Consider the following 16,578-nt stretch of genomic DNA (forward strand, 5'->3'; position numbering starts at 1 on the left):
TTTGAAGAATAACCACATTAGAGTCTATACCTGACAAGAAACCAAGGACACCTACCTAAACAGGTTCAAGTGAGAAACATCATGCAAATAGGTATCAAATGAAAGCTGGAGTAGCAATACTTACACTGGAAAAAATAGACTTTAAAACAAAACCTATAATCAAAGTCTACACTTGAAATTGGAAAACACACTAATGCAGTCTGCTGCCTAAGAGTCAGCCTGCCAGTTAAATGGTTTGAATATTAAAAAAATTTTTTTAAATTAATTTATTTTTGAGAGAGACAGAGACAGCATGAGTGGGGGAGGGTCAGAGAAAAAGAGAGAGAGACCAAGAATCCCAAGCAGGCTCTGTGCTGTCAGCGCAGAGCCCAACACAAAGGCTCAAACTCATAAAACTGCGAGATCATGACCTAAACTGAAACCAAGGGCTGGATGCTTAGCCAATTGAGCCACCCAGGCACCCCAGTTTTTATGTTTTAAAATGGTCAGATAATGATTTTAATTAATAATATTTAATGACTCATCAAAAATATATGAAAGTCAAATTTTAGTGCCATAACCAAAGTTTTATTGGAATATAACCATATCCATGCATTTATATATTTCCTGTGGCTGCTTTTGTGCGATAGTGGTAGAACGGAATACTTGTGGCAGACCTTATGGTCCACTCGGGATTAGTCTGGTTGGGCTGCCATAACAAAATGGCACAGACTGGGAGGCTTAAACAACAGAAATTAATTTCTCACAGTTCTGGAGATGGGGAAGCCCAAGATCAAGGTCTGGCAGTGTTCAGTTTCTGATGAGAGCTCTCTTCCTGACTTGTAGCCAGTGACTTTCTCACTTAGTCCTTGCTGACATGGTAGAAAGAGAGCTCTTGGGGGCGCCTGGGTGGCTCAGTCAGTTAAGCGTCTGACTGGCTCAGGTTATTATCTCCTGATCCATGATTTTGAGTCCTGCATCAGGCTCTGTGCTGACAGCTCAGAGCCTGGAGGCTGCTTCGGATCCTGTGTCTACCTCTCTCTCTCTGCCCCTCCCCTGCTCACACTCTGTCTCTCTCCATCTCTCAAAAATAAACGTTAAAAAAAAAAAAAAAGAAAAGAAAGAGAGCTCTTGCTGTCTCTTCCTCTTCTTACAAGGGTACCAGCCTATCATATTAGGGCCCCATCTTTATGACCTCATTTAACAGTTAACACCTACCTACCTAAAAGGCCATATTCCCAAATCCAGAGGGTTAGGGCTTCAACATATGAATTTGACGGGTACATAAATATTCAGTTCACAACATGCACAAATCCTAAAATATTTACTGTCAAGCCCATTACAGAAAAAGTTTGCCTGCCCCTTGTCTAGACCCTTGCTTGTCAAAGTGGTCAAGAATGCAAAGATTTTAGGCCCCACCCAAACCTACTAAATTAAAATCTGCATTTTAATAAGATCTCTGGTATATTAAAGCTCAAGAAGCTAGTTTCCAGATCCAGTGATCATGGTAAATCACATGGAAAACATATTTTTAAAATACAGATTTCCAGGCTCCATCCTGGGAAGAGAACAATTTTTAACAATTACAACAGCTAACATTTGTTTAGGACTCATAATGCAGTTTTATGTGCGTTATTTCATTTAATCCTCCTAACGTTCTAAAATAGCTATTATTGGGGTGCCTGGGTGTTTCAGTTGGTTAAGTGTTTGACTCTTGATTTTGGCTCAGGTCATGATCTCACGGTTCAAGAGTTCTAGCCCCGCATCAGGCTCTGCGCTGACAGTGCGGAGCCAGCTTGGGATTTTCTCTTTCTCTCCCTGCCCCTCCCCCACTCACACACATTCTCTCTCTAAAAATGAATAAATACACTTAAAATAAAATAGCAATTATTATTATTATCCTTATCTAAAAGATTAGGCAAATAGCTATAACTTAATTTGTTAAGTTACAGATCTTATGTCAGGCAGCAGACATAAGATTTACTTCACTGATACTCTTCTTTCAGCTGTCAGTGTCAAGCGCTTCCTATAATAGAGCATTATAAACCATGTACCATGGGAATGACTGACACCATTTGAGGCTGCAAGAGGATTCCCCGAAGGGTTGAGACTTAAAAGCTAGGCAAGATTTTCCAAATGTGAAGAGACATATCTACATTTTCATCCAGAAGTATCAAAAATATTTCAGAATGGCAGATAACCTTTCATTCAAGAAAAATAATTTAAGGAAAAATAACCAGCTGATGCACAGTGGTTTCTGTATAGTTCTTACAGTTTCCCAAATCCGCATTTTGTTTTTAAATGGAGGCTGTTGCAAACTGGCAAATGAAAATATTTCCTTTGTTACTGTCTTGATGGGTTTTATTAAAAAACCTTTTTTAATGTTTATTTATTTTGGAGAGACAGAGAGAGAGAGAGACAGCACAGAGGAGGGGCAGAATTCTAGAGAGGGAGACACAGAATCTGAAGAAGGCTCCAGGATCTGAGCGGTTAGCACAGAGACCAATGTGGGGCTTGAATCCACAAACTGTAAGATCATGACCTGAAGTCAGATGCTTAACGAACTGAGCTACCCAGGCTCTCCATTACTGTCTTAATGTTAACAGTATTTTTTTAGTAACAGGATTGTTTTAAGAAATCGATGCTCCATTTCTTTTCAGTTACTGTGTTTTTGATATTACAAGTACTAAGATCCCAAAACTTGAGCCGAATATCTATCATATTTGGCATGTTCAGATACAGGAAAGAATTAATATTTCATTCTAGTAAATTAAGGAAAAAAATAGTTGAGTATTTCTTAAAGTCTGCATTGAAGTTTCAAAGTATTCTGCCTAGATAACAAATTAAACACAATACAAGAAATGGTAACTTAAAAAATAATTAACAATGAAGTGAAATACTTTTACCATGTTCCCTTTGTTGTTATTTGTACTCCCATGTTGTCAGTCAGTTTTCTGACCTACATAGTCGGTGGTTTCCAAAATTATTCATGTAGGAAGTCTACCGACTTCAGTTAAATGAGTTTATTTTATAATTTTTTCAAAGAAAGGAATGAAAGAGTGCAATCAGATACTGGTCAGAGCAGCTATTTCTACAAAAAGTAGAATTTAACAGTGATAAAGCACAGAAAGAACTAAGAGGCAGAAAATATGGGGTATGTCCCCAACGATCTCATCTGTGGTAAATGACAGCAATATGTCAACAGAATTTCTACACCAATCCCTAAAAATGATCTGTTAACATAAATGCAGAGTGATCTCATCGAAACCAATGCTGCTTTATAAAGTCAACACTAATCTGGACAGAACGGTTAATGATGTCTATGTGGTTGATTATACATTACTTTAGAAAACAGAAGAATCCTGGCATCTGCGATGATATTTTGAGTTGGTAATTGATATCAAGGCACCAAAGTATTTGAAATGAATTTATAGTCTAGAAGTCAGTGTGGTACACTTGAAACTATATACCATCAGGAAGATTTTTTTTTTATAAAATATCATTTCTTTTTTTTACTGTCGTAAGGGGTGTAGTGAGAAAGTTGCTAAACAACCACAATACAAGGATTTTCACCTGTAGCATGTTTTCCAAAGATTTTTCTGAGTTTTATCTAAGGCTTCCTTGTGTGCAGGGAATGAGGGAACACAGTGTCTAAAAAGACTCTGGCTTGCCTTAAAACATGACTTCCATATTTCATACAGTCAGTGATTCTAGTTCTCTTCAAAACAAAATCACTATTATAGTAAGGTTCACAATGAACTCTCTCTGATAAAAGTAGTTTCTTTTATGCCACAAAATCTTGTCCTGTCTTGTCTAAAGAGAAGATTACAATTCCCTCCAGCTATATGAGTTGGGTTCACCAACGGTAGTTCTTGATTTTCTTTCCTCAGATCCATAACCACATAACCAAATCCTATTCTGTTATGGCAAACGATAGCATCCAGAAATACGACTTAATTTTACTATGTTTCCACACAAACTGGCTACGGGATTTTAAAATTACATAGTTACCCAGAGACTGTTTCTTTTGCCTCCTACTTCCCCCCGTAACTGGGAAATCCAATTTTGGATTTCTCAAAAAAAAAAAAAAAAAAAAAAGATTGAGTTTATAAGGTATACAAGGAATCCACAAGTGTTACTAATGATTTTTAATATTTTGGATCTGTATAACTGGTACTAAATCTCATGCTCACTAATCAAGTTTGCTGTGAAATTTAATAGCACACGTTCTTCGGCAAAATCGAAACTAAAGATCATCAATGTTCCAAATGCTAAGCTAACAACACCATCATCTAAATAATCTCCCCTTTACCTCTTATTATATCGATACTGAACAATTAAGTTTCTGACAGCTTATTAAAACAGTTCCCTTTGTAATGAGAAACTCTAACTTTAGAATTTAAAGCCAATTTCTGAATTAAACAGAGAAAAAAAGAAAGGAGCAAATTATTTCAGTAAGTCTATTATCAGGGAACACAAGTGTGTTATCAATTTTGCTTCAGCTTATTGTACGACAGATTTAGCAAATGTTTTAAAATTCTACTTAAAACAGGTAAATGTGAAAAGTGCTGGGGAGGGGGAGGATAACTAAGGGAAAATCATCACAAGATGCAAAACCTTGAAGAAAACCTCAAACCACAATTTAGAACAAATCACATAGACATTAAATTACAAGCTAAATGTTTTCTTCCCAACTCCCCAAAACCACTTCTAATTAAAATCAAACTGTATATTTACAAATCATTAAACTAGAACAAACCAGCAACATCAAAATACTTCCACTACTCTGCAAATATTTATATTATACTAATAAAGACATGATAATCTTTTCAACCAGTTTAAAAAACAAAACATTCCATATCCCTGAAGTGAGCTTTGAGGGTTTAGAGTAAAATGTTCTGAAACAACTTTCATTACTAAGTACAATTAAATTTAATTAATCAGAACTTTGGGAGAAAATTGGGAACGTAAATAAAGTTAATATTTTTTTATTTAATTCTTGTTTTGAGCAGAGGTTATTTGTTAGTCTTCTTACTTAGTATGACAATGCCTTACCTAGAAAAATAATTTGTAAATTCTTATTAAATGAATTGAAATACGTAAGTTTCTTTCTTTCTTTCAGAAACAAAGAACTGTATGTGTTGCCATGGAGAATGTGTCCCAATAACATACTTTTCAGCTGAAAACTTAATTACCAAAAGCAACGAAAGGATGTGTGTAATAGGGTATCAGAGAAGGGATTAGTATTAAAATGAAATTTTGAGACATCAGTTTGCTACTCAAATTGACACGGAATCAACAAACAGAAGCATTTAAATTTCATTTCCAACCCCACTTAGTAAATCTAGTTCTAGTTAGAGCATCTTTAATGTACAAAAGCTCTGTGGAAGCAAGTATTCACCGTGCAAGACACAGATAGGGTTCCCTTAACCTACTGCCCTCTACACACATCACTCTCTGTTAAACAGGCAGCTACCGCCAGATGCTCTTGCTAAAAATGGTCACAGATGGTCAGCTGTCCAGTTAACAGAACATACTGCCTTCCCAATAGCCCAAAGTAAGAAGGGTGGGAGTGAGAGCTGTTAACACTTGCCTGCTTAGTGGGCTGCACCCACTGAACTTGCTGTGAGATTGGCTAGGCTCCAACAGTGTCTGTTTAAGACGCTAGGGCTCTCACGATTAAAGGGCATCTTCAAGGTGATCTGGTCAACAGCTATACAATGCTTGGATCCACACAACTGCCTCTCTGCTAGTCAGCCCTTCCGGCCCTGGATTGGCACCTCCAGGGGTGTGGAACCTGCTGTCCCACAAGAAAGTCCTACAGGCTGTGAGAGTTCCCTGTTACCTGCACTGCAGTTAGCTCTGCTACTCAGTCCAGGTCCACAGTCAGGGTACATGGAGTTATTTTAATAGGCAGGGTAAACTGACTCTAACAAAACAATTTCCTAGGTTATACATTATAAATTTTTAAGCTGAACTACCCCAAATAGTATATTCAAAGAGGATTTTATAAGATAAAAGCACAGTCAGTAATATATATATTTTTAAAACACAGAAGGAAATTAAAGTTCATAGTATTAAAAACTATTATACAGAGATTATTTAAAAAATTTCAACAAAGATCAATGAGTCTTCATTATATGCGCCCGTAGAAAATGTTTAAGTTTCAAAGCTTTACTTTTAGTTGACAAAGTTTTAATAAACCGTTTCTCTAAACTTTTCACAAGCAGAGCATTATTCTGTTCTTCCCAATAAATTATTCATTTGTTTACAATAAATGAGTTATATGTTCAAGAAGAATGCTCTATGAACCTATCTTTTGTATCTTCTACTTATTTTTATTTCCTTAACAATGAAGGAAGTGGAGGGGCACTTAGGTGGCTCAATCAGTTAAACATTTGACTTTGGTTCACGTCATGATCTCATGGTTTGTGGGTTCAAGCCCTGCATCGGGGTCTGTGCAGACAGCTCGGAGCTTGGAGCCTGCTTCAGATTCTGTCTCCCTCTCTCTCTGTTCTTTTCTCGCTCATGCTCTCTGTCTCTCTCAAAAATAAATAAATGCCTTAAAAAAAGACAAAACACAGTGAAGAAACTGGAAATACTGAGTATGATGTATAATTTTTCATCAGCAACTGTGCAAAATACTGTTTCAAACTTAGTACAACTTTTTTGAATAAATGATTATGAACACAGAAAGGGAGAGCATACTGACTGAGAAGCCATGGCTAGAAATAAATGCTCCTGACTTTGGTGACAGGTTGGGCTAACGTCATCTCTGTATCAGTGGTTTTAAGGAAGGTCACTCTGGAACATATGTAACTTCTCCTCATCATTTATAAAGATGTGTGACAGGAATCAATAGTGAAATTTATTTAAGCAAATGCAGATTAAGTTAAAATCCAAGACAACAAGATTAGAAGCAAAATGCCATCTGGAAAACTAAGGCCAAGAAACAGATGATGGGGTCCTGTGTCCCTGAATCTGAAAAAGTTCCCACCACTGCTTCTAACTGTGCAGGGTCTCAGGTCTAATGCTGTTTTCACAGTTTGTGCCATGAGGCCAGAAAAATAAATGGAACTGTCCACACCTATATGCTGAGCCTCTTTGCTTTTTGTACTCCAAAGGGTAGTCTGTGACAGGGAAAGCCAGAGAGCACTGTAAAATTTCAGTATGTGCAATTTAGTAGGAATTTAAATAATAATCGTTAATTAAAGTTGCTGCTTTAACAAATAACTAAGAAATAACTAAGTGTGCATTTTACACCTGAGTATATATCCGTTCATATGCATGTATTTATTATGGACATAAATTTCTTTACTTTCTACCAAACATGTTTACATTCTGAAATTCTTCAGTCAGCAAAGACAGGATGAACAGAGAATAAAATGGTGTCTTTTATTTACTTACTTATTTATTTATTTTGAGCGAGTGAGAGTGAGTGTGAAGGGGTGACAGAGAGAGAGAGAGAGAGAGAGAGAGAGAGAGATTGAGAATCTGAAGGAGGCTACGCACCATCAGTGCAGAGCTCAACACAGGCCTTGAATTCATGAACCTTGAGATCATGACCTGAGTGCAAGTCAGAAGCTTAACTAAGCCACCTGGGTGCCTCAAAAATGATGTCTTTTAGAACTATGAACCCAAACACAAAGTTAAATTCTTTTTCTCTGGTGTTTCTGTGTTAGAGATACAAAAAATAAATATTTGTAGTGACATGGATCATACGTAAGAGCATTATTTTGTACATGATTTAAATAGATTTTACAGGGAAATATAATACACTTGCATAGTGCTCTCAGGCAATTTCTGAGTTAATCGTAATTTCTGCGTATCTTCTGATCATTTGGTGATATTTCTTTTTTACATTCCTATTCTACATACACCACATACTCACAATAATTTATCAAAGCTCACTCTACCAGAAGTGAACTGTAGAAAGAAAACCAGATGCCCAGAGGTGAGGGAAAGATGGAAAGATCCCACAGTTATCTGACATTTTGCCAGTTTGCTCACAATGGTGAGTCAAAGACCAATAGTGATACACGGTGATGTAATAAAGGCAATTCTTCGCTTTCTACCAGTAAGTCAGTTCTTCTGCTATATCCAGAAACTCTTTTCCCAACTCGTCAGAAAAGAAGGAAAAAAGGAAAGTGCAATATGGGCTCACTCACCTAAACCACTGAGAGTATAGAGAAGGTCACTGGTATCTAAGAAAATGGGTCCGTTTTCCTGCTGTCCTTCTTCTTTGTAGAACAGTTTGTAGCCCTGAATGGCTGTGGTGTCCTGAGCATCTTGCTGCCACTTCACAGAAATGGTGGTACAATTCAGAGGCTCCAAATGTAATTCTGGAGACTTAGGGGCTAGAAAAATTCACCAGAAATATATGTATAAAAAATCTGTCATTCATATAAATACACACAGCTTTAAGCTAACAGTTGCAAAAAAAATTCAATTCCAAACATATATACATATATATATTTTTAAATGTTTATTTATTTTGAGAGAAAAAAGAGAGAGCACGAGTGAGGTAGGGGTAAAGTGAAAGGGGGACAGAGGATGTGAAGTAGCTCTGCACAGACAACAGAGAGCCCAATGCAGGACTCAAAACTCACGAACCGTGAGACCAGGAGCTGAGCTGGAGTTGGATGTCTATTGATTGAGCCACCCAGGGGCCTCCAAACAATTACATTTTAACTTACCTTACAATAATAATAAATAAAAAATAATAAATAATAATTAACTTACCTTACAAATTTTCACAATGGTATTAAACTTGGGGACCAAATTAATCAATGAACAACAACAAAACCCCCGTCATGTTATATTTCACATTATTAAACGAAGAGGGTCTAGAACTTTCTAGTCTTATGGTCTATTGAACTGACGATTTAAAAAAAATAGGGTAATAATATTACTTAGGTCTCTATTAGTATTTACCTTTTGGTAATTCAGTTTGATTTGGACCCACCCATCTATAAACAATTTGCTAAGCAAACTAACAGAGTAACTAAAAGTGTTACAAGCTATTGAACTTTAGTAGAATGGGACTACTCAACAAAAAGTTTAAAATTATTTTCAGTTAAGTCCATGATCTATGGAATATTTTCATTCATAAAACAATTTAAACATAACTTAGGTTTGGGGCGCCTAGGTGGCTCAGTCGGTTAAGTGTCTGACGTCAGCTCAGGTCATGATCTCACGGTTCGTGGGTTCAGGCCCCGCGTCGGGCTCTGTGCTGACAGCCAGCTCAGAGCCTGGAGGCTGTTTCAGATTCTGTATCTCCCTCTCTCTCTGACCCTCCCCTGCTCACGCTGTCTCTCTCTCTCTCTCTGAAATTAAAAACAAAAAAAACATAACAGGTTTATTTTATTTTTTTAAAGACTAAAAATATATTTTTTAAATATTTATTTTTGAGAGAGAGAGAAAGAGACAGAACAAGAGTGGGAAAGGGGCAGAGAGAGAGAGACAGAGAATCTGAAGCAGTCTCCAGACTCTGAGCTGTCAGCACAGAGCCCAAAATGGGGCTCAAACTCGCAAACTGTGAGATCATTATGTGAGCCAAAGTCGGATGCTTAACCGACTGAGCCACCCAGGTGCCCCTAAACATAACTTAGATTTAAAAAGACTAAAAATACTGTCTTATTTTTACTCAGTAGTTTCTAGAAATTTACCTTTCACACTTGTGGCTTTGGGTGTCCTATGTGAAGTCCACACTGATGACTCTCCCAGCCCCACTCGGGTGGCAGCAGTGATCCGCACCAGGTAGACACTATCAGGTTTCAGGCCCTCCAGAAGGTACTCATGTGTGGTCCCTGGGAGCTCCACAACTTGGATGGAATTCTCAGTACTGAGGCGGAAGGACAGGCGATATAGGACCACTTGGCCCCGCCGATACTTGGCCGGGATCGGCAGCCAGGAGATGAGGATGTCAGTAGGACTTCGACTTGTCAAACTAATTTCAGGAGGTCTCAGGGGAACTATTCATACAAGAAGACAGGTTGCTTATGAATATTTAGAATCAAAATTGTCAATTAGCCCACTAGTATTTACTGATTTCTCTTAAGAGCAAGACCTAACATAACAAAGGGAGAGATACCTTTAGCCCTAGCAGTCGAGGTTTTCAGTCAAGTAGACCACAAACCAGAAAAAAAGAAGGAATAATTATGAGGGACAATCACAGCATAGAGGATCAAAGAAAATAAGATGTCATTAATAGTAAAAGCCCAAGCCCCCACTGTGACTTCATACAAAGCCGTATCTACTCATATGGTTTGGCTTCTCAATAATTCTGGGCCTCAATCTCTTCCTAGTGCTTTCCACTTGTTCCCTCCACTCCAGCCATTGGCAATTTCCATTTCTTCTGCCTAGAGTACACTTCTCCTATTTATCCACCTGGCCAGCTCCCTCATTTTCATTTCCTTCAGGTTTTCATTCAAATGTCACCTCTTCAATAAGCCCTTCTTAGGTGACTCTAGCTCATCTCAAACCCTCCCAACATTTCATACTCCCCTCTCCTGATTTTTTCCCCTTCTCTTAGATACTTATCAATATCCAACACAGAATATAATTAATGGATTGTTCATCTTGTTTATTTATTTATTTTTTAATGTTTAGAGAGAGAGAGGAGAGAGAGAGAGAGAATGAATGCAACCTACTGGGGAAGAGGCAAAGAGAGGGAGACAGAGGATCTGAAGCAGGCTCTGTGCTATTAGCAAAGGGCCCCATGTGGGGCCTGAACTCAGGAACCATGAGATCATGACCTGAGCCGAAGTAGGATGGTTAACCGGCTGAGCCACTCGGGCGTCCCTGATCTTATTGTTCCTCTGGCCCCCTTTCCCACTAGAAAGTAAGCTCCACGAAATCAGGGACAATTTTTTGTCTCTTTTGTTCACTACTAGTTAACACATAATAGGTACTCAATGAATATTTGTTGCATGAATGAAATAATACGTGGAAAAGAGAAAATCAATTAAGCATTTCTGAGTCCTTGATGTGTATGCACTTATGAATTCTCACAAAAACCAAAGGAAGTACTAAGATCATTTCTACTTTACAGTTGAGGAAACTAAGGTACAAAGCAGTCAAATCACTTGCTCAAAGTCACACGTTGTTAGTGAAGGAGCAGATATAAGCAGACTGAACAAAGCCCACATTCTTATCCCCTCTACTTTACTATTTCTTATGTAACAATAGTTTTCCTATGACAGGGTTATGTAGGGATTAAATGAGATAATGAAGAGGTTTTTAGAACAGGCAGGGGTAAGCCCTCTCCAAGTGTTAGTTGGTTATATCTGCTACACACTGCTGTGTACCCTCCAAGACCCACACATCTCAGTTTGAGAAATATGGGCTTAAGAAATGGGGAAAAACTGGTGCAGAAATGTGAAAGACACTCTCAGAAGTCTCCATCTTTTCCAGAAGACAAAAGGAAATTTCATGAAATGAAAAAGCTGCAGAGTAAGGAAAGGTTTAAAGGAAAAAACTTTGATATCATAAAGTTAACTGGAATTGGCAAGCTTTAACAAGTAGCTTGCTATGGTTAGATCCCTTTTCTTCAAAAACATAGGGAGGAATACACCTCATACACCAAAAACCCCCACAAACCCCAGGAGAACACCCCTACCAGCTTGTGTTTCACCATAGATATGCATGTCAGAGGTTAAAAGTGAGAAGATAACTAGAGAGGTCATAACTACTGTGATTCACTCTAAAATGAAACAGACCCTTAAATGAAAACTGAACTTGGAATTTAGGACCCAGTTCAGTAATATTGTTTTCATTTAGTCAAACTCTGAATTTATAAACATCTAAATAAGAGGCATAACCAGAGATGTATGTAAGAGATCTGGGACCAAATGAACAAAGGAAATGATCTGGAAATCATTTATACAAAAAATGTTTTGAAAACTAAGGGTGGACCATTTTGTGAGGATGAGAAACACCTCTAAAGGAAGGATAGTATAATTTGGCATATGTTAAATCATTCACTTTTCACAGCGAAGGGTACAAAAAGGCCTTCCAGAGCCCCTGAAGAGAGAGATAATGAATGAGAGGGAGAGAATCAGTCTCAGGACTTTCCTAATGGATGGGATTTCCCACCACTGTAAAAATATGAGAAGACCTGCCTTCAAAAGGACTACAACTCAATTTCTAATCCATAGTCAGTTAACAAACTGAACAACTATTACTTTCCTCCCTAAGCAGAATAAACATATTATAACTAAAAATAAATTAACTGCTGATTTTACAACAATTTTTCAAACTGACAGGTAACTAAATTTCATAAACTCCTAGTTTCAGAAGCCCAAGACCTCTGGCCTCTTATCATTATATACACTCAATCTATTTACTCATTATATATTTATTTATTCATGCCTAGAAAATCTCACATTTTGTTCTACTCAGTTAAAAAAAACTGCAATGTCAAAAAATATTTTAAAACTACAATAGATTTACAATTTAAGCTAGGAAACTTGAAATACAAGAATTTTATTATTAAAATTTATGTTCTCCATTATAAGTTATAAAAGCTCTTTACCCCTATCCTGTGACTGTCAAAAAGTGAGTCAAATTTGAAATGGCAAACTAGCTTGCTGGTTGTCACCTTGTTTTTGGTTATTTTTTCAACCTAAAAGAGGAGATTTTCTCTACTTTAAAACACATTTATTCGTTGAAATTGATTAAACATATTAATATTCATACTAGTCTTGTCTTTTCTTACCATCCTCTAACGTATTCTGTGTCACATGGTCAGACATCTGGCTGGCTCCCATTGGCATATATGCCACAATGTAGAAAGTGTAATTGCTAGCGGGTTCTAAGTCATCAATAATATAATGAGTTGTGTCATTTCCGATGACTACTTGATACTCTTCATTATTTAAACCTAGATTAAAGAACCAGTGTTTAAAAGTTGTGAATATTCAAAATAAAATTCATAAGACCATTTTCCCTTCCTGGTCCTACAATCTTGTCTCTGTTATCTATTGTGACCCTTAAAAAAATAGGAATGGGAAGGTTTTAATTTTCTAAAAATAACTGTGTCTTGCTACACAGCAGTAGTTTGAATTTTTCCCTAATAAATCAAACTGAAAATAATCTTCTCTAAACTTCATTGAACATCTAGTCAAAACCCATAGCAGAGACAACGTACAGCAGTAACACAATAGAGCTTAACACTGTAGAACACTGCAGTTCATAACAGTGGAAGTTTTACTTGCTTAAACTCATGGCTTTCTTGTTTGAAACATGAATGGAGAGACAGTAGGGAATGTAATGGCTCTACTCTTTATAAAAACAAATGAAGCCAAAAGTTGTCCTGCAAAAGATCTCATTTTGGCCCTAGAGATTCTATTAAATTTGACTGACACAAGTTGTTCTTTTTATTTACACTGAAAGCAAAAGAATGAGGAGGCAGAGAATGTGCTTCAAAACACTTTGTTCCACAATGAATTTTTTTCCCAAAGGAGAAAAAAATTCTCAGCAATTCTTAATAAAATATGCATGGCAAGGTATAGAAAAGAATTTGCCTTTTGTGGGATTTAATTCCTACAGAGCCAATCTGTAAAGTGGAACAAGAGCGCTGGCAGCCCTGTGAACAGTTCGCAGTAAATGCACGTCAACTTCATCAAAACTCTGTAAGGACGAAGGCCCTTCTCCCCACACCGGATTTATAAACAAAACAGAAGGCAAATTCCACTATTAAGTTTTCCCACATTTCTGAATTAACTTGATAGCATTTTAATTAGACAAGATTACAGCCATTTCAAAACAGACAGGCTAATGGCTCGTTAATTAGGAACTGCATAGTACGATTTCTGACCTACCAAACAAGGTCCTTGAGTTCGAATTAAAAAGCGTTGTTCTGTCTCTGAATAGACCACTGAGCCACATGCGGAGGCTCTAATGAAACAACCATAATAGGGAACAAGAGTGGCCTCCACCAAAACCAGCATTCCTTTCACCTTCCTAAATCACTAAGAAGGGAATTAACATACTCCAACATGCTCAGTTAGACTTTCATTCTTCTGGCTACCACAACCCCTGATTTAAATTCGAAATACTCCTTTTCAAAATACTACTTCAAAGTACAAAAAACAAACAACAACAAACCACTTGCTTCTACAAACAATTTTATCCTATCACTTTTGGGTGCTGCAATTTGTTTTTAATGTCTATTGCATAAAAGCTAGACTAGATGTACAACTAAAATTTATGAACTTCTATAGTTTCTAGGAGAAATTAATAGAGAAATCTCTGGGATTTATAAGTAGCTTTTCCTTTCCCTCTAATCTTTTTGCCGAAAGAAAATAGTAGGATAAAAGAGATTGCAAAAAATAGAATAGTTCTGAGTAAAAATTTTGAGACAGATCTGGTTTCTACTTTTATATAATATATGACATATTGATAAACAGTGTCCCGTTCAGAGATTTCTACATAATTTCAGAAAACATTCAAAACATGTAAAATCAACTTATGGGGAGCAGAAAATGCTTACTTCCCCTCTTAAAAATAACATGCTACAGTGACCATAATTCACCATATTATTTTATGAAGCAATTACACCATTGTTCCTATGTAACTGTATACTTACACTGGTATATTAAATCTTAGTTAAAGAATTTATTTCTTGGCTGGAATGAAATTTATTAGTTCACCACTCTGTAATGTTTAGCAAGCAGAGATGATACTTATTTCTAAACATAAAAACCTTAAACTATACTTACACAAAGAATACGATAATAAAAGAATTAGCAAAATGGATATGCACGTGATAGATTATTTAATAAAAGAGATAAATGCCAAAGAAGTTCAAAAGTATTTTCTAAATTATGTAAGATGTCATTCACACTGAAAACAAATTACTAACACCAAGTCCACTTGAAAAATAAACTCCTCACATTGCTTACCTTCTGCTTTCATATAGTGCACAGAGTAAGCGATGACTTTGTCTGAATTATAAAGTGGCCTCTCCCAAGCTAAAAGGATGGCTGAACTTGACATGGTTTCAGCATGCACATTGTAGGGAGCACTGGGTCTGTCTTCCGACATTACTACAGTCAGTCTGGCTCTAGATAAAATAGATCCTTGGCTGTTTTCAGCCATGCACTGATAAATAGCATCATCTTCAGGAATAATCTGGTTAATTACCAATTTACTGAGGAAAGAAAAAATATTTTCATGAAAAATTCTAAGAATGATATAAAACTAAAGTTAAACTACTGCTAAGTTGACTCTCATTTTAAATGACTGAAATTACTAAGAACAAAAAACTGCATGTATAATCAACCCTACTGAAAAAAATCTATGAGTTGCTTAAAATCACTCTTATTTTCTGAGTCTACCTAAATAAGTACTAGTGATATCCAAACGCCACTTGTTTTAAGTGATAGGCTAATCTCTTTTAAAATTTGGTGTTTATTAAGAAATACAGTATTCTGTAATAGCATCTCATTTATAACGATATTGCAATGTTACATAAAATTCAATTCAACCAGAATTTTAAAGTTTTGTTAAACATATGACAATGTTAATAGAAGACTCATATTTGCACTAATAAAGATTTCTTAAAATTATTAAGTTTGAACTGTGGAAAAATTCCTAGAGATTCAAATATTTCCTTCTAATTTTCTCATTTTTTGGAAGAAGAAACTGAGACCCCAAAGGATTGATATACTTGCTATTAATTTATTAGCTAGTGGCTTATCAAGACTAGAACTCAGGTCTGAGGGACTGTCCAACACTTATTTCATTATAATCTACCACTTCCGTGATCCACATATAAAATACAAAAGGATATATGACATGCTGATGTTATCATTTTAATTTCATATTTATTTTATTTTTAGTATAAAGTAGCAAGATAATTTAAATACTTGATATTACAATGATTTCACATAAAAATTATTAAAGCCATTATATCATAACTAAAATAGTAGCAAAGTGACATAGCTTACCTGTTGTACATTTTAATTCTACCATTTGAATGTATCTTCCTCCCATTTTTCAACCATGACATTTTGGGTGAGGGGATTCCTTCTGCTTGACATACAAATCGAGCAGTGCCAGCTCGAGGCCTTGTTAAGCTTTCTGGCCATTCAACAAATGAAGGAGGAGCTATTTTTAAAGAAAAAAGAAAAGAAAAAAATTTCTTTGTTCCAATGATACCAAATGTCATTCAAGGAAGAGTACAGCAAATAGCTCAAGCCCCATCCCTGAAAATATCTGACATTCGGAGCTTCTTATCTACATTCTACATATATCTCAGATGCCTTCTCTCAGCATTGCTCATGTAGATGTACACTTCCCCCAAGTTTCCCCTATTGAGACCTTCTGTGTAAACACACTAAAAATACGTATTATAATACTAGGTAACTAAGCCCAAGAATATATAGCCACCTGTGATAGCACACGATCAACAGATTAAAATTTAAAAAAAAAATTTAAGATGGATATGTGGATTTGTGGGTAGGTAAGAAAGAGATAAAAGGGAAGCTGAAACAAGATAGAACATAATGGTATGCAAGCAAACAGGATGACTTCAGAATGATAGTTACATTTTAACACAGGGCTTTGTCTCCTAAAATTCATTGTTGGATTACA

The 16,578-nt window shown here is 36.3% G+C and overlaps 1 protein-coding gene across 1 annotated transcript in view; it reads right to left on the bottom strand.

The window, feature by feature from the left end:
• Nucleotides 1-16,578, bottom strand: part of PRTG (protogenin) — a 118,508-nt gene that overhangs the window by 41,010 nt on the left and 60,920 nt on the right. The window contains exons 7-11 of the mRNA XM_039216581.1: nt 15,933-16,092; nt 14,886-15,133; nt 12,698-12,862; nt 9,648-9,953; nt 8,148-8,336 (exon numbers count right to left, since the gene is read on the bottom strand). Of these exons, the coding sequence (XP_039072512.1) occupies nt 8,148-8,336; nt 9,648-9,953; nt 12,698-12,862; nt 14,886-15,133; nt 15,933-16,092 (1,068 nt within the window). The remainder of the gene's footprint in view (nt 1-8,147; nt 8,337-9,647; nt 9,954-12,697; nt 12,863-14,885; nt 15,134-15,932; nt 16,093-16,578) is intronic.

This window comes from Hyaena hyaena, unplaced genomic scaffold (assembly GCF_003009895.1).
Source record: "Hyaena hyaena isolate Hyena2069 unplaced genomic scaffold, ASM300989v1 scaffold_645, whole genome shotgun sequence".
Lineage (NCBI taxonomy): Eukaryota > Metazoa > Chordata > Mammalia > Carnivora > Hyaenidae > Hyaena > Hyaena hyaena.